This window comes from Pleurodeles waltl, chromosome 7, assembly GCF_031143425.1.
Source record: "Pleurodeles waltl isolate 20211129_DDA chromosome 7, aPleWal1.hap1.20221129, whole genome shotgun sequence".
Classification (NCBI taxonomy): domain Eukaryota; kingdom Metazoa; phylum Chordata; class Amphibia; order Caudata; family Salamandridae; genus Pleurodeles; species Pleurodeles waltl.
Genome location: NC_090446.1, coordinates 601,573,511 through 601,592,238, shown reverse-complemented (window position 1 = coordinate 601,592,238; position 18,728 = coordinate 601,573,511). Strand labels below are relative to the sequence as shown.

General features: G+C 44.7%; 1 protein-coding gene across 1 annotated transcript in view; it reads left to right on the top strand.

Moving 5' to 3' along the window:
* Positions 1-18,728, top strand: part of FAM193B (family with sequence similarity 193 member B) — a 138,493-nt gene that overhangs the window by 10,047 nt on the left and 109,718 nt on the right. The window contains exons 2-5 of the mRNA XM_069244504.1: positions 9,174-9,413; positions 10,797-11,019; positions 12,675-12,875; positions 14,899-15,325. Coding sequence (XP_069100605.1) covers positions 9,174-9,413; positions 10,797-11,019; positions 12,675-12,875; positions 14,899-15,325 — 1,091 coding nt within the window. The remainder of the gene's footprint in view (positions 1-9,173; positions 9,414-10,796; positions 11,020-12,674; positions 12,876-14,898; positions 15,326-18,728) is intronic.

Sequence of the window (18,728 nt, the reverse complement as noted above, 5' to 3'; positions counted from 1 at the left end):
GCCTCCTCTACCATCATTGTGAAGTCTGGGTAGATAGAGATTATGGCTACTTGATATTGTAAAAGAGTCTTTTCTTGTGCCAGGCAGAGCGCCTTGTTACGGTCCCTGTAGTTTAGAAGACGTGCAACAATTGGTCAGAGGGGGGCGGGGCTCCCAGCACAGGTCTTGCCATGAGCGACCTGTGCGCACGTTCCACTACGCGCATGGTCAAACAACTCTGTGAGCGGACGGTCAACAAAGAGGTCCATGTGCCCTGTATTTGTTGTTTCAACAACTCCCAGAATACGAATATTGTCGCATCTGCCTCAAGCTTCGAGGTCTTCATTTTTTTATGGGAGCTGTGCACAGGTGTGATTTCAGGATCTCTAACCTCTTGGCCATTTTGGCGGCAGTATCCTTCATTTTTGATATTTGGTCCTCCATGTGTGTTTGTGTATCATGTCGGTCAGGGCGCTTCCCCAACCAGTCAAGACGGCTAGCTATTGTGCCAAATCTGGGGTCGATGGCCTTAAAACCGCCATGCAGCTCCATCATTATTGCTGTTCCATTGACGGTTATATCGGAGTCCTTGACCCCGCAGGCCCCTTTTCAGACAATGTGGGTGTGCATTAAATTAAGGTTTATTTCTGCTTGTCAAATGCAAGCTTTCACTGCTTAGGATCTCCTTTACCCATTGACTGTTAAGGGGTCTCAGAGCTCAGGACCGCAAGTGGGTTGCCAATGTCAGGAGCCAGTGCTCCTGCGCCGACACCAAGTCTGAAGGGGGTGTCGTACAATGCCAGTCTACAAGGCCTGCCGTCCCAGAACTAATTATTTCGCCTGTTCTTCCAGTAGTTGCAACGTGTAAGTTAGCAGAGCATTGGGGGGGCATATGTCTTATCGGGCTGACACAGGGAAAGCTGCTAAATCACTCAGGCACAACCTGAGATGAACCGCAGCAGGCCTTCTATGCCAGCGCAGTCTGCACCAGCCGACAGGGAGACGAGGGGTGTACCCGTCTGGCAAGTCGCAGTGCATCCGTTCCTCCAAAGTGTCCCAATCTCTATAGACTCACCCCCTCCGGGGGTACACGATGATCAAGAAGGCCAGGGAGGGTCTGTATTTGGCGGCGGCGGCAGTCAATCTTGCCCTCGTCCGTTATGCTGCAGTTCTATTTATCTGGGAGGCTCCGGCCTTCCTGCACCCACCATGAAGACGAAGGAAAAGTAGGGAGGTGGGGGCAGCCGTTAAGCTGTAGTCTTGAGCTGTACAGCTTGGCTGACCTTCGCTTCAGGCCCACCTGCAGCTGCTGTAGCTGCGGGGCCTCTGAGGCACAAGGCTGACGTGCCCAAGGGGTCGCTCACCATCTGTTAAAAAATCCCTGGTGCCTAGTGGTTTCTGCCCCCCTTGGGGGCAGATTAACCCTATTTAAAATAGGTCGATCTGCCCCCAAGGGGAAAGAAATGGGCTAAAATAAATTTACCCCACCCCCCAGGGGAGCGACCCTTGAGTGAAATTGACCTAAAAAATAAAATCCCTGGTGTCTAGAGGTTTCTGCCCCCAGGAGGGGAAGGCCTAAAAATTAGTTGCTCCTCTTGGGAGCGGCCCTTGCCAAAGGGGGGTCGCTTCCCTTATTACGTAAATACATAAATAAATACACAGAAATCCCTGGTGTATAGTGGGCTTTTCTGCAGCCCGATCGCTTCACGGCTGCAGAAGTGCTCACAGAGACAGGAAAGGAAAGGCTTTTCCTTTCACAACTCTGTGCCGCCCCCAGGATCGGAAGAGAAATGAAAGCATTTCTCTTCCGATCACAATGGAAGCTAAGCTTCCAGCACGGCGGGGGCGCTGTCTGTTGAGGCCAGCGCGCGATTGCGCACTGACGTCATCAGGCCTCACTGGGGTGAGGGTGTTCAGGGGTGGAAGGGTAAGCGATTTCCCCTTCCATCACTGCCCATGAGAGGGGGGTGGGAGGCTCATGGATCCGGTTGCAGGATGTAACGGTTACGTCCTTGGTGCCTTAGTGCTGCAGCCAAGGACATAACTGTTACATTCATGGCGGCCAAGATAGCAGTATAGCAGCATTGATCTAAACATTTTTGGGGATAAAAATGGAAATTGTACGGCACATAATTTCATTTATTGTGGCCTTAATGTTGCAAATACAGTGACTAAAATGTGCGTTTTGAATATATTTATTATTCTTTTGGGATAGCTCAGTGGGCTTCTCCTGCCTAAAGACCCATATACTTGGCATCCTGCCTCTCTTTCCACTCCCACCCCCCAAAGACTTTGTAAGTTTTAGAAATAAGTGTTTGGATGAAAATCTGTTGCACGGTTAACAAAAATAGCCATGCATTTGCATTCTTGCTGTATCATTTTTTTTTCTAACCAGCCCTCTCTTTTTTTCCTCCACATAATCATGCAAATACCTTACTGTACTTCTTGTATTTGTGTATTTTTTTTTTTGGGTGCTGTTTGCCATCCATTTGGTGCTTCGGCGGCTAGTCTCCTTATGTGTACTCCCATATCCAGTGGGTCATTCGCTACTGCCTTTTTAATTCAGACTCTATTGGAAGTGTCGGCAATGTCTTCTTGCCCAAGAGTAGTAGGCCTTTGTTTCTATACCTTTTGGTGGAGAATGCCCTCTGACATTCCCTACTGAAAGATCAATCAAGTCCCCATAAATTGGTTTGCTTGCCTTCATCGTGTGTGTGTGTGTGTGTGTGTGTGTGTGTGTGTGTGTGTGTTTAAAGAAGAGAGTACAAAGTGGTTCCATTTCGATCCTGTGAGCATAATATGACTATCCTTTGGGAAAGCTGTTTTTTTTCAGCCGGATACTTCTCTCTCACAGGCCAGTATCCCCAAAACTTGCTCTGCCAGCAAAATTGTGGTAGTTCACATGCCCATTTCTTTCCTCAAAGTAGTAAGTCATAATATTGGTAAAAATATATCATCGGGCAGACATAGGGGGTCATTACGACCTCGGCGGTCTTTTTGGGACCGCAGTCCAGAAGACCGCCTGTGCAGGCGGTTTGCTGCTCGGCGTATTAGGACTGTTGGCTGCTCTCCGTCGTTATTTCGACGGAGAGCCGCCAACAGCCATACTTGCGGGCGGCGGGGAAGTGGAGGTTGCTCCACCGCCACGCCAACAGAACACCGCCCAGCGAATCACGTCCTGTGATTCACTGTGGCGGTGTTCTGTTGGCGTGGCGGTGTCGGCGGAGCTGCCCCCATGGCTCCCGTCCCCTCCCGGAGGATCGATGGACCAGGTAAGTCGGTCGTCCGTTAGGGGAGGGGGCTGGGGGGGTGTTGTGTGCGTGCATGGGGGTGTGTGAGTGCGTGTATGCTTGCGGGGGTGTTGTGTGTGGGAATGAGTGCGTGTATGTCTGTGGGTATGTCTGTATGGATGTGTGCGTGTATGTTTGAATGTTGGTGTGCGTGTATGACTGTGTGTGTGTGGATGTAGGCATGTATGTCGGGGTGTGTGCGTGTGTGTGTTGGTGGTGCCTGCATGCGTGTCGGGTATGTGTGAGTAATGTTATGTTGGGGGTCGGGGTGGGGAGGGGTGCCCTGCCACCTTTGGGGTGGTGGGGGGTGTAGGGGAGGGAGTCGGGGTGGGGGAGACCCCTATCAGTGCCAGGGAAGGAATTCCCTGGCACTGATAGTGCTTACCGCCATGGATTTCATGGCGGTTCAAACCGCAGGAAATCCACGGCGGTAAGCTGGGTCCAAATACCGCTGGCGGTATACTGACGGCCCCGGGGCTGGAGACCCAGGTCTCCAGCCTGGCGGTCGTTTCCGCCCTGGCGGGCGGGACAGGGTACCGGCGGATGACCATGGCGGTAATCGCCATGGTCATAATTCACCTAGGTAAGACCGCCAGCCTGTTGGCGGTCTTACCGCCGGTTCTCCGCCATCCGCCAGGGTTGTAATGACCCCCATATTGTCTTAAATACCCCTTACAAAGATATTGTCCCATTAGGTGTAAAATGTTCTATTGGTAACTCTAGTGGGGCAATGTTTTGGTAAGAGTTACTTGGGATTCAATATTCTGCAAGACAATATTTGGTTATAATAATCTGGTACCATACTGCATAAGTAAAATCTTCCATTATTCTTGCTGGAATTCTTGAAAATGGACAATTGTTTGGTCTACAATCAACAGACCACCAGTACCAGACAACACTGCTTTGACCTGTGACGCTTTGTAGCCTAGGAAAGCTGTACAATGACCTGTGAGATGCACATTGTCCACTAGAGGAGGACAAACACATGAGCTGCTATTTGGTACATTGTCCACACTGTAAGGATTCCTCTACATCAGAACAGGACGGGATTGGGTATTTCAGTAAGACCATAATCCTACTGATTTGCTACTTGCCATCTGGACTAACCAGAGTGCTATGTTAAAGTTCAGGAATGATTTGAGGAGCTTATCTTCCTTCATTAGGAGCTAGCCTATGTTAGAATTCACATGCACAATAGAGCACCGGAAAAGATCTTTGGTTTGGCTCAGCAAAGCCTTACAGACTTGACCAAAAGTAACTTAAATGACCAAAAAGCAAAATGGGAGATGGACTTCAGTAGGGACCTGGAGGACCGAGAACGAGGATGAATATTAGGATAGGCACACAGTAGCAAGAAATGCTTGCTTTAAATATACACAATGCACTTTACCACTGTGCACTTAACTCCCACAAACATCTACATAACCTATCTGAGAGAATTCCACCAACAGGCTAGAGAAGTGTACAGGAACTGGGTTTTATCATGTGGTATGGAGGGTCCCCAGACTTAGTCAATATTCAGAGGGCTTAATGGAACAGCTTGGGACCTTAACAAGGAAGGTAAATCTGTGCACACCAGATGGCTTCCTACCAGGCTGCTTCATGCAGCCCAAGGCCAAAAGAAAATGCAGGTACTATATTTGTAAGCCTGACACTTCCACCAGGCAAAACATTGTTGACTATGGGCCGGAAATCTCCCACAGCCTTCTCTGAACCAGTGGAAGCAACGGGTATAAAAATGGACTGAATGTGAAAGGATGGGACTGAATAGGGAAGTGCCTTGAGCCTTCAAAATAAAAAGTTGCACATCAGTGGTATGAAATATTATTGGCATTCCTGTTGTAGCTGGATAGCTTCTCATCACAAGCTGATGCCGGCTGACATTTATTTGGGTATAGGTGTACTATGTGGGGTGGGATGCGTCCACACTCTCAATTACCCTCTATAATGCACACCATATGACCCAAAGGCATGAATAATGAAGGTAAAAGACTGGTTCCTCGGCCCCACCAATTTGCACACTTGAGACCCCACGTGTAGTGTACAAATCAAGTTCCCAAATAACCACTCCCCTACCTTTAATTATTCACAAACTTCAGTAGACAGCAAATTTTAAACGGAAAAGTGCACATCCAAATCGTTACGTACCCCATAGAAGGCAAACACAATGCCAACACAGAAAGACCCAACGTTTCTTTAAGTTGGAAAGTTCCAACAGCTGAATGGATGTAAGCTCCAACCTCATTCATACCAGTTAAATTCAGCACTCTGATTTCATCAAATAAAAGAAAAAGGTGAAGTAGTAACTACAAATGCAGAGGGCCAAATTAATTAGTACTTTGCAACATTTTGCATCCTTTTTGTGACGTAAACTGTTGATTTTGGAACTTGCTTTCCAGCACTAAACACGGTTTGCACTGGAATGTAGCTTCAGGGTAACACAGAGTAGAGCTTTGCACTACGGTGCGTCAGTGGGGCTTACAATGGGTGGTACCTGGGTATTCCCTTGTAACTACCAACAGGTTTTTGACAGAAATCCCTAGCTACTAACATTGACAAGAGATTTTGCGGAAAAATATACACCTCCTGGGGGCAGTCGTAATGTTAGAGAAATGTTTTCGTTTCTTAAAACATTTCTAAATTTGCATTTATTTTGTACTGTAAAACACGCATACAAAGTTAGTGTTAAAAATGTCACAGCACGGGTTTTTACTGGAAGGGTTCCATTCCAATACAAAACCTCTGCTTGACATCAAACATCCACTTTCCCTATGATGCAATAGGTGTGTGAATTAGCGCAAGGCAGCCTGCAGTGCACCAGCGCAGGGAGAAAGAATAATAGTGTTACATCTTTATTGGATATGGTGCTGTTCTGCTCTCTCCCTTTCCCACAGTGCAGCGCAGCAATTTTTATTTCTGCACTGTGTTGCAGGAATTCTTTGTAAATTTGGTTCTCACACAGGATAGGAATTTAAACGGAAAGTATAATAAACTTGAACATTATTATAGTTTTACGATAAGCAGTAAAAAAAAAAAACGCCAAACAATTTTCATTGACATAAATTACTTGAAATTTGTTATAAGGTGCTGTACTGAGGAAAGAAATTGTCAATAAAGTGTATTTATATGTTGGATGTAACATACAGATTAAAATATTTACATACAGGAAGGTACAAGTAATTGACAAGATACACAAACCATTTGCAGTTATTAGCTTATTACTTTACCTAACAGGTGAAGTTTCATGATTTCTTTGAATCCTTTATAACAAGATTCATAAGTTTAGACAAAACAATGTGCTGTTGGCTTTATAGCCCATTTTCTTGATCTATGCTTTTAGTGTGGCAGATGTCAGGAAATTACCAGGGATTCGGCTTCACAGCTGATTTCATGTTTTTTTCCGCAAATGCAAAATCGTGTTTTGTGTGCAGTGTTTCATAGTAGAAATAATGAGCTTAAGTCCTGAAATAGACCCCAGACGGTGTCCATGGCTGTTGCCATCAGCCTTCCTTCATGGTTTTCTGCATCGTTCAGTGTTGCAATATCCTGAAAACAAGCAATCCCACTCAGTGGCACAGTTTAACATTTGTGCAGATGCTGTGCATTTAAAACCAAAACATGTAAAAATATTTACAGTGGTCTCGTGTGAGTGAATATACAACACGCCAGCTTTCTTGTGGTTCATGGACTGCTTGCGTTCACTGCTCTATACATTTTTTAATTTTTATTTTTTATTTTTAACTTCTTTTACATTTTTTGTGTGTTGGCACATTGTCAAGTGCCTGAAACTGTGCAAGGTTGTTGGCAATTTTAGGTACCTCACCTGGAATACTGCTACTACATTTAGATCTCTTCTAGCATGTTGTGTCCAGTTTTGGGTACAATACTGTAGAAGTGACCTACAAGTAGTACACCTCTCCTGTAATTTGTCCAGTTGTTGCGGTCGTTTATTGTGTATTCTTTTTGCATGTCAACATTGAAAAGTTGTGCAAAGTGGTTCTTGATCTTCCATTTTGCTGGCTTAAATGTAGTTGTATGGCTGATGTGGAGACTGTGGGGGGAGTGGTTTGTGCATTGGTCAGTCAATATCTCCACGTTTTGCTGAATGAGTAAATTAACAAATGGGTAAGCTGAGTGTAGATGTGAATCTTTGAGAATTGGTAAACATTGTGGATGGCTGACTTATGTTAATGTTGTATAGTCTAGTTGTATGTGGTGGTTTTCAGCAGCAAGCAGTAGATGCGAGGATGGAGTAGTATCAGTGTGAGTGGATGAGTGGCCGGATAAAAGTGTGGATAGGTTGACGGGTGGATGAATCGTTGCATGGATTTGATGAATGTTGGCGTAATAGTTATGTTTGTTTACTTGGTTTAAGGGAAGGCAGCTAAGTGAACAGTTTGTATTTGGATAAATGTGACAGCATAAAAGAATAGGCAGTTCTCATAGATGGATGTTTTGATGAATGTTTGTGTGACTATGGATGATCTTGGTGTGTCAATGTGCATTTTTAGTATAGATGGACTGGTGGGCATGAATATGTGGGGCAGTGTATGTTGATGGGTAGATGCATGTGTGGATGGATGAATAGGAGAACTTTGGTGTGGGTATGTGGGTCCCATCAACATCCACCTATGTGGACGTGAATTAAGGTATGAACAGAGCTTAATTCTTCTTGCCAGGTTTGTAACCTTTGTGCTCTTTCTTGTTTGTTCAACTGGCCATCACAGTTTTAAGCAGAGACTGATTGCACCATATGGAAAGTTCTGCAGAATATCTGGTCATGCAAGCGCTCTGGCTCTGCTGAGGATCTGGTCTATTGGGAACACTTGTGTATGCTGCAAACCTCTACTTGATGGGCTATATAATGTAGTGACTAAGGGGCTGATTCTCATAGGTTTTTGAGAATAGTGGTTTCACATAGTAACACATCTGCCTTCATCTATTAGGGAGGATTCTCTTTCTGTATTCATAGAATATGGAATGTTATGACTTTGTTCTCATCTATTTCATTTAATACATGAAAATGTCTGGTAAAATCGAATAATTTCTTAGTGAGCAAGTCTGCTCCTGGGATGTGCTTGTTGGCATTCCATGATGGGCCTACCTATAAAAGTTGGTAAATGGCTACGAAGCTTGTGTATTTGCTAATCCTTTGCAATGCATTTCCCACATTAGTATAGTTAAAGATTTACTTGTGTCAGTGTGCATGAAGGCATCTTTATCTGTTTTCATAGTGGATTGCCTACAAAACTGGTGTGAGAGAGGTTTCTTCACGTGGCCACTTTTATTGGCTCCAATCTTATCTGTTGCTGAGATTGAGAATTATTAGTCCTTGCTCTGGTCCTTGAAAATAAAGGTGCTTTAGAGTCCATATGGGTTCTTTGCCCGTTTTCTGATCATAAACTTATTTTTTGCCCCCTTATTCTGATGAGCATATGCAGAGAAAGGCATACGGAAAGGTGACTGATTTTGACTTCACCAAGCATGTGGGTAGTAGTGCCTAATAAGATGTTGGGGCAATGCTTAGATCATTTAAAGGCTTTTGTGTTCCAGTGAGAGTCGCTAGGGACATATTTATTTGGGATGAGTTCCGTGATTGATCAAAGTGAACACCTAACCACACCTTTTAAGCCTCAAATTCGACAGAGAAAATGGTGAGCCTATGTCCAGTTTGATGGTTTCAGTTTTGGAACCTTCATTCTTGCAATTGTCTCTTGGCACAAAACCCACACTGCCTTACGTGAAAAATGTAGGTTGTAGTTTTACATTCCTACTGGGAGCTCTGGATGTGGGCAGGGTGTCTTTGGTGGTCAAATCAGTCGGTGTCTATGAAGACTGGTTCCTGAAGCTCCCATACTGTTGGATTGGGAATACGGTCTTTAAAGTGTACCCTTTGTACTGCAGGTACTCCCCGCCATTCACCAGTCAGTGCAGACATGCTGCCTTCTTTGTCACAGAGAGCGCAAGGACTGTTCGGGGGTGCCTCTCAATGGGCTTGTATCTCCTGGGGAGAAGATGCCCCCAGAGTTCGTTCCCTCTCTTGCTCAGAACCTATTGGGGGAGATGCCACTGTGGATCTGCAGAAGCTGCCGGAAGAGTGTGGAAGAGGAGGAAAGGCGAGCGATGCAAGAACAGGCATTGGCGGTGAGTGCTTTTATATATTTTAATAGGAACCAGAGGATGTCCAGAAATCTGATAGTAGTAATTTGCATCACTAGTACCTCAGTAATACAAGTGAAACTTTAAAGGGCTGTTGCAGTGCACTTTGTAGATATCTTCACTCTCTCCCTTCTACCCTCCTCCTTTCTGAACCATTGAAAAAATGCAATTCTTCCTTGAAAAATTGCCTCTTTGTATTACTTAGTACAAATCTCCAACATTCAAATGTATTAGTTTCTTATGAGAAATATTTGGCATCACCCCCTCACTGCATCCCATTACGTATTAGGAGAACAAGGCATTTTTCAAAGATTCACTTGATATCTTTTTTTTGGCTCGTGAGGTCGGCTAAAGCACTGTGTCCAGGCCTGCAAGTCATGAAATCTACTTTGCAAATCGTTTTTTTTATTTTTGGCTTCAAACTTGTATGCAAAGGATGTCCTTGTCTGTAACCCTTTTAGAGAAGAGTGACAAGTGTTATTTATTTGTTAGTGTACAGTTTTTCCTTCTGTGATAGCTTCAGGATGAACATAATTTTATTTTTCCGGTTCGTTTCTAATTCCTTAGTTTCTATACACTGCCACATCATGAGTTCCATTTCACGATTAAGAATTGCAGGCTTCTGTATGGTGTTGAAATTACTATTTAATAGCAGTAGGTCGCTTCTATTTGATGGTAGCTCATGTGCGAAGATATTTTTCTTGGAAGCTTAGCGACTCAAATGTAAGACTGCAGACAGGACAGTAGTGTGCATCTCTAACATTGTAGAGCTCATTAGTGGTCTTAAACTATAGTATATAATAATCTGTCAGTCCAGGTAAGTAGAGCCAAACCATGGAAAAACACCAACCTTGGACCAACAACACTGCCTTGTTGAGGCACATCAGTTACTGCCACTGCAAAGGTACGAGGTCCTCTTCTCACACAGTATTGGTGAAAAATGGGTTTGCTGCTGCCATCTAAGCAGGAACTGAACTGTACCTTGTTGCTGCACAGCTTGGTCAATACTTTGCCATAGTGTTTATTTATTTTTTTGGGTTCTTTTAATCATGGCGTTTTGAAATTCAGTTCTGCGATTGCTAGCTCAAACATTACCCCTGCCCATAGGGAGAGAAAAGGCAGTTTAAAAGCACTCATATTTAGTATCCTCTGCCCATACCTTACAGGAAGACTACTCGGCCATCTGTGATTCTTCTGGTTCCAGCCCCTCACTCTTGCTCTAATCCCCAAATTCAGCCATTTTCCCTCGTAATTATTGGACATCTTTCTGAAACCTAGTTACAGCAATGCTTCCTACCAGAGCTTTTACTTCTTGATACCAAGATTAGTGCCCTGAGTGCTGAGCTTTTCGTTTTATTCTTCCTGCAGGTGTCGCTTTCTCACACGTCCTGCAAGTCTCAAACCTGTGGTTCTCATTGCTCATCTTCCTCATCATCGTCCTCATCTTCTTGCCATGGGAACTCTGGTGACTGGGATCCCAGCTCTTTCCTGTCGGCACACAAACTTTCAGGTCTCTGGAACTCTCAGCACCCCAACGGTAACATGCAGGATGGCTCACTTGCGGTTCTTCCAGACCCAGTTGCAGGACATGGTGAGTACTTCAGCACTTGAAGAGCTGATTCTCTTTGAAGCATAAAATGACCCCACAGAATATCCTCTTGGTCCAAATCCATGCCAATCACTATTGGCAGTTTGATACTGGTCCCCTCAAAGCTGTGCCTAGTCATAGTAATTCTTTGTCTGCCGGCTTGTGAGCTGCCATGTAGTATGTTGTTGAAATTCCAGGTCTACCCATCTGATTCCTGGAGCACATATACTAGGCTGCCCAGATGCTACACTTCAGGCCTTAGACATCAAAATAATTTCTTATGCTAAGCTGACTCTGCCGACTTCGATCTTATCCAAAGACCTTTCCAATGGCTTACATGTCACTTAGGTTACCTGTAACTCAGTTTATAGTCGCGACAGAGGCTATCGCTAAGGGTTTGCAGAACTTACAAACTCCAGAAGCGCTCACAAACACACATACTTAAGGTTACAAGAGTCTACCAGGCTCTCTTTACAGATGTCAAGAGATAATTTCAGTTAATAAATACTTTGTGTTTTTCATCTTCTACAATAGAATTTCATTGCTGTAATTCATGAACACTTAATAGCTCTACCTGCGTACTAGATTCCAGAACTGTTTCTGTGTGTAAAAATGTGTTATGGGTGTTACTTAAAAAGATAAAATAAGAAATTATGCTATTATGTAATGCTGAGTTGGCAGTCGACTTCTTGTCTGCGCTAAGTAAAGAATTGAAGCAGCTGATTGCAAACAGGGTTTGTTTAGGAACTCTGAGGTTTTCTTTTGTTTTTCTGTTGGTAGCCTACAGTGATATCCGATTTCCATTTAAATTGGAGCATTTCACTCTCCACTTTTGACTTTATGCTTCCTGCAACAGGACTTTTTTTTTTAGGTGGTTGGGGGGGGGGGGGGGTTGGATTGGATTGGAGTGCTGAGCTTTTTTTTTTTTTTTTCCCCCATTTAGCATTCATAAGGCTAGTGGTGGTCCTGTGATGGAGCAGGGAAAGGTATTCCTCCGAAATCCTGTTTCTCAGTAAGGATCGCTACTAAACTTATGAACAGGCCAACTGTCTCGGAATTCATTTAAATGGACGGCACATGTGACCTTAAGAGGCAACTTGGGTGACTTATTTCTTTAGCATCCTAATGTCTCATTTGTGCCCCATCAATTATGTCAGTCAGCTACCACAGCAAAGTTCTTCGGAATTGGAAGGCTAGCCATGAGCCTTAGAGGCCTAGTGCAGTTTTTCTCGACTTTCCTTCTGTTTCTGCTCACTTTCTTACTGCTTCCCATTACAAATAAATAAAAGTGTAAAATTTGAATCACAATTGCCTCTACACTTTAAGTTTAATTGGTTACCTACTAAAGAAGAAAATGTTCTGATTGTTATGTAGTGTTTTCTATTGGAAAGTGTTCTGGATTTGGCACACAGGCAGACCTATTCAGAATTCATGATTTTTTGCAAAGATTTCCATGATGGAAAGCTGGGATTTCCAAGTAAGTAACTTCCCTTTTCAAATGTTCAGCCATGGGCTGCTGCTAATTTTGCTTTTCCTCACACCAAAGGTTATCTAGAGTGCTGAACAGTTAAACTAAACCTGAAGTTTCACATATCTCTTTAAGCTATTCTCTCTGGCTTATGTGGAATTGTTCTGAATACGTTTTTCCTCTGTTCAAGATGAGCGATGCCTGAACATATCCATGGACTGTAGCAGTGCAGCCCTGAATGCAGCGAATATGAAGATGTGTCCATACAGCTCTCTTTCCTGCCAGGGGACCGGTGTGTCTATGCCAGGGTCACCTCTTCCTACCTCACATGACTTCTGTAAAGCTACCCCCAAGCAGTTAAAGAGCATGTGCCGTAGGCCGACTCCACCGGGTGAGCCAAAGAATTTTCTAGGAGTCTTCTAGGTTGATGACAGGGTAAGACAGTAAGATTGGTAACTGGTTTGAGAAAAGCATGACCAGTTGGGGCTTATTGGACAGGAACTGCTTTAGAGCAAATATTTGTGCACGGCTGGGGTTCATTGAGTAGGTTATCATGAGTGTAGTGTCCAGGGGTGCTGCATACCCTGTGAGTAAGCAAATATTTTTTGTGTTTATGAGCAGTGTTGTCATTATAACTGGGAGAATTAAATGGATGAGGTATTGGAAGTCTGTGTGGTGTGGTGTGGGCAGGCAAGCATGGGATGTTGGACATCAAAAGCCTCTGTGGTAGGCAAGCCTGGTAGCACTGTTCTATTACACGTCAGGTGAAATTCTTTTTGTTATAGATCTACATAGGTTTGCAGGTACAATGACATGGTGCCATGGCAGTTACCAATACAGTTCAGCAACGTAAGACCGGGAACCCAGTCCTTATTTTGCGTCCACTTGTGTGGGTAGATGTATCTCCATATTTTATGGCTCTCTTTGTGATAATCAGCTGTATTATTTTAAAGTATAACATCTTCAAGCACAACTCAAATTGTATGATTATTTGAACGAAATTGCAAGTAATAAATCCAACAAGCGGAGTTTGAAGATTTTCTAAGTAATGTGTATTTGAACTTTAGGTATTATTATAAATCTTATATAAAATGGTAATCCTTATTCAAACACGCAGTTTGTGTCTCACTTTTGTGTCTGTATAACCAATGCTGACAGGAACAGACTTATTCGTGGTTTGTTGACTGATGTCACTTACTGCTTATTAGGATGGTGGGCTCACTACGAATAACTAGCACAAGCAAGGCTTATTACTAGGGTAAAATAATTGGTAACTGCCCAATGTGCTCGTCTCTAAATTAATTCTCACTTAATATGATGTTAATCAACGTTAGTGCAGCAAAACTAGTCATGGTGAGATCCTTATTACAAATAAAATTCAGAAACTTAGAGAAGCAGTGCATCTTGGTATATCTGCATTTAGACTGCTCCACTCCTTGAAATTCAGGTCGGCGAATGTCTACCTCCCCAGTTATACCCCAGGGTGGAGATACTCATTAGGTTCCCAGCCTGCGCCTCCATAGCCACGCCATCTCCACTGGCCAGGTGCCTTGCAACAGCGGTGTTGTAGCTGTTAAATTGCATTTCCAAATGATGTGGGGACTTATTTTTTACAATAGTAGTTAGTAGTTGTCAGCACTGTAATGGAAAGAGAATCCATATAGATGTCTTCATAATAGTTTTTAATTTTGATGTGTTAAAGCCCCCCCTACCCGAACACCCCAGCATGGGTTACATTTTTGTTTACTTGAAATGCATTCAGCCTATGATTACTATTGAATGCAAAGTGAATGTAGTATACACGCGAAATAAACATTTTTGATGAAATACTTGTTAAGAATAATGCAGCGCTTGTTGTTTTTTGTTTGAAGATTTTACACTGTATAATGTGGTGGGCTAAAAAGAAGAGCTGCTCTTAATGATTGAGGTCTGTCTACCCACATGTATGCACAGCAGAATTCTGCACTGCTTTGGTCTTACGTTGCTATGTCTGACATGGGTCCAGAGTTCGAAGTGAGTTGAAAGGTGAGAGGAGCTAGAGGATTTTGAGCAAGGAATGTCATTTAACCCTCCACAGAACAGTGGATGTCTTAAGCAGGGCAGAATATAGTACTTTGCACAAAGTGCCAGGATCAACTGAGCAGAACAACAGGGGCCCTGTGAGCATGCCAGTTTAATCAGGGTTGTGAGCATAATGGTGGAGGGAATGTTGGGAATGGTAGGGCATGAGCATGCTGAATGAAGTCAGCATTATGAACTCAATAGTGGTGCTGTATTATAATGCATTGGGAACAGGAATTTGGATGAATTGTGATGTAGAGATGAGGTGAACTTGGATGGAAATGTGGAACTGAACAGATGGATTGATGTGTCCTTGAAAATGCAACATGTTTTTGCTTCTGCTATTGCTGCAGGTGAAGCTTTTCACACTTCAAACCATCACCAGCATCCAGACCTCACTGCCCCTCCAAACAGTCCAACAGATCTCTCCTCTCAGCCTGTGCCCCTTACGCCAACACAACAAATGCCTGCTCATCCAGGACCACTTGGAACTCCTTCTCCTGTCCATCATCATCATCACCACCCGCTAAGCCAGACGCCACCACCCTTTTCCACATCGGCACCCAATCCTCATACTCCGGTGCCTCCTGCTGCATCTCCGCCTGTGCCTCACAAGCCAGGGTCCTGCAAAAACCCTCATCTGCCTACCAACCTACCACCTGCAGTGAAGATGACGCCACCACCACCACCTCTCACTGGTTGCACCCATTCCTGCAATGGGCACTGTGGCAGCACCGGCATGACGCAAGTAGCACCACATCCAGTGTCCGGCTCCAACAGGTGAGCAACATCTTCAAGTGATGAGATGAGAAGTCTCTGCTGGTAATTTTCAAGTAATAGTTCTTTGAGTGATAGTTGGTGGGGAACAGTCCAAGGCAGTTTGAGTGACTGGGAGCAACCAAAGAAACTCTCCCATTATTGTCCTCTGGGTTAAAGAACTACTCAACAAGGAGGTGAGAGTTAGAAAAACATTCTCACATGATCTGCTTCACTGGTGTGGTGCATTTCTAAGCCTTTTGTTATAGCAAACGATTCAGGCAGTGCAAAAATTCCTCTAGTTATTTCTTTGGGAAGGATGGAACCTTCTTGATTTCTGATAATTAGAAAGAAGAATATTCTCCAGTGTAATACATGCAGGGCTGTGCAGTTGAGCAGATAATGTTCTGCCTTGGGAGTTGAAGTATTTATGTAATTGCTTATTTGGGGTAAAGTTTCTTCTGTAACAATTTGGTGACTGCACTACAGTTATTAAACACCTTTGTATGGTTGATATGTGAACATATTCTGATTTAAACCAAATCTGAGAAATAGCTAAATGTTTCTTCCAGGCCATCCGTTCAACGGGAATATATATAGACTGCCTATTTTTGTGCTAGTATCTTAATGTTTGAGGCATGTGTGGCTGTAGATACTCATGCTCTGCATATGCCTGCCATCTAGTGTTGGGTCCGGAAGTATGCAGATTATTTTTCTTCAAAGAAAGAATTTTCAAGTCACAAGGTAAATTAACTCCTCCTTCTCGATGATAACTGCTCATGCGAATCGGCTCCATTGTCTTGTTTTTTCTTTGCTGTCTGGTTCAGACATGTGCTACCACTCCGAGTCAAGGCTGTCGTCTGTACTCTCTTTCGGTCCTATCCTATATCTGCCGGTATGGTTATCCTTTGGGTTTCTTTCCGGGTGCATTGAACTACAATTGGACATCGAGTTGACAAGCATCAGCCGTGGCCAGTTACGGTCCTCACCCCTTGTGGCCTTCCATTTTCATCTCCGGCTCTCTCATGGCCTCCTGGTGATGAAACAAATGCATTTTAGAGTCTGCCTGCATTGCCACGCAAAATACCCCAGGACAGACTCCCACCAGCTTTGTTACCTCTCTGTCTACCCTGGGCATAGGGAGGCTGACTCTGAAGTCTGTCGAGCTTTTCACTAGACGAAAACACTCTATGATCGTCGAGCGCAACATCTTGGAATGCAGCTAAGATCTGCCAGTGACACTGGAGGCCTCTTCTAGCAGCATGGTGTTGAACAGGAACTCTATCCACAGGCTTTGATGGCCAAAGAAGAGGCTCTTTCCATCAAGGAAAGCTCGAAGTCCTATCCTGAGTTCCAATTTCAGATCGCAAGCGTATCCATGCAAACTGGCGCAGTGTGTGTGATATCCGCTACCCCCAGCTTCGAGTTGAAACCACTAAAAGACTCGTGCCTCTAGAGCAAGAGGCCCTCGGTCCACCACTGCCTATAGGCACTGAGAATCCAGTTCAGATGCTCCGCCTTCCAGCTCGGTGCCAAAACACTCTACGCCAAAAGCTTCAGAGCCCACCACGTCTTCGGCCTCTACTTCTTCTAGATCGCGTCTGTCTGTGCCGATGACTTTAGCGCCAAAACAGAAAATCAGTTTGGACCTGAATTCTTCCAGATCAGTACAGAGTAAAACCATCGAACCAGTCCTGGAGCTCATTCTCCACAAATTATAAGAGAGACTGGACTGTACTCAAAATGAGATACAGATTCAGCCAAAAACTGGTAGAATATTGGCAAAACCATCACCTTCCAAGAGGAAACTCTTTTCAGGAGGCTTTGGGTGTACTCATCCCATCCAAAAAAGTATTTGGATCAGGCCACCAGCCCTTTGTTTCCTGCACTGTTTTCTTAACCACCATTACCGCAGCTGCCACCTATACCAGACAAGCCTCTATCACCCCACACTGATATAGAGCCATTAGGCATTTTCCTTCAGGGCCCCCTATAGATAACCTTGGTCTTCCAGACCCTACAGATGATTGTTCATGTGCTGCAAGGCACTGCCCGCGGTGTCTCATATGATGTAGACCCACCAGGGAAGTACTGTCCCAGACCTCTATCCAGCACGCCCGTCAGCCCCTGATCACACTACCACATATCAGGAGCTTGTAACAAGGGTGGCTATCTTTCATGGGGTGCAACTACACAATGAACCTCTTGAAGAGTGTAGGAAGTTGGCTCTGTATGCACTATTTCAAAGTAAGGAATAGTATGCACAGAGTCCAAGGGTTCCCCTTAGAGGTAAGATAGTGGCAAAAAGAGATAATACTAATGCTCTATTTTGTGGTAGTGTGGTCGAGCAGTAGGCTTATCAAAGGAGTAGTGTTAAGCATTTGTTGTACATACACACATGCAATAAATGAGGAACACACACTCGGAGACAATTCCAGCCAATAGGTTTTTGTATAGAAAAATATATTTTCTTAGTTTATTTTAAGAACCCCAGGTTCAAATTCTACATGTAATACTTTGCATGAAAGGTATTGCAGGTAAGTACTTTAGGAACTTTAAATAATCACAATAGCATATATACTTTTCAAGTAAAACACATATAGCTATTTTAAAACTAGACAGTGCAATGTTCACAGTTCCTAGGGGAGGTCAGTAATTGTTAATTCTTGCAGGTAAGTAAACCACCTATGGGGTTCAAGTTTGGGTCCAAGGTAGACCACCGTTGGGGGTTCAGAGCAACCCCAAAGTTACCACACCAGCAGCTCGGGGCCGGTCAGGTGCAGAGGTCAAAGTGGTGCCCAAAACGCATAGGCTTCAATGGAGAAGGGGGTGCCCCGGTTCCAGTCTGCCAGCAGGTAAGTACCCGCGTCTTCGGAGGGCAGACCAAGGGGGTTTTGTAGGGCACCGGGGGGGGACACAAGTCCACACAGAAAGTACACCCTCAGCAGCACGGGGGCGGCCGGGTGCAGTGTGCAAACACGCGTCGGGTTTTCAGTAGGATTCAATGGGAGACCAAGGGGTGTCTCCAGCATGCAGGCAGGCAAAGGGGGGGGGGGGGGCTCCTCGGGGTAGCCACCACCTGGGCAAGGGAGAGGGCCTCCTGGGGGTCACTCCTGCACTGGAGTTCTGATCTTTCAGGTCCTGGGGGCTGCGAGTGCAGAGTCTTTTCCAGACGTCAGGATCTGGGAGTGAGGCAGTCGCGGTCAGGGGGAACCTCAGGATTCCCTCTGCAGGCGTCGCTGTGGGGGCTCAGGGGGGGCAACTCTGGCTACTCACGGTCTCGCAGTCGCCAGGAAGTCCTCCCTGAAGTGTTGTTTCTCCACAAGTCGAGCCGGGGGCGTCGGGTGCAGAGTAGCAAGTCTCACGCTTCCGGCGGGAAACTCAGTTATCTTGAAGTTGCTCCTTTGAAACAAAGTTGCAGTCTTGG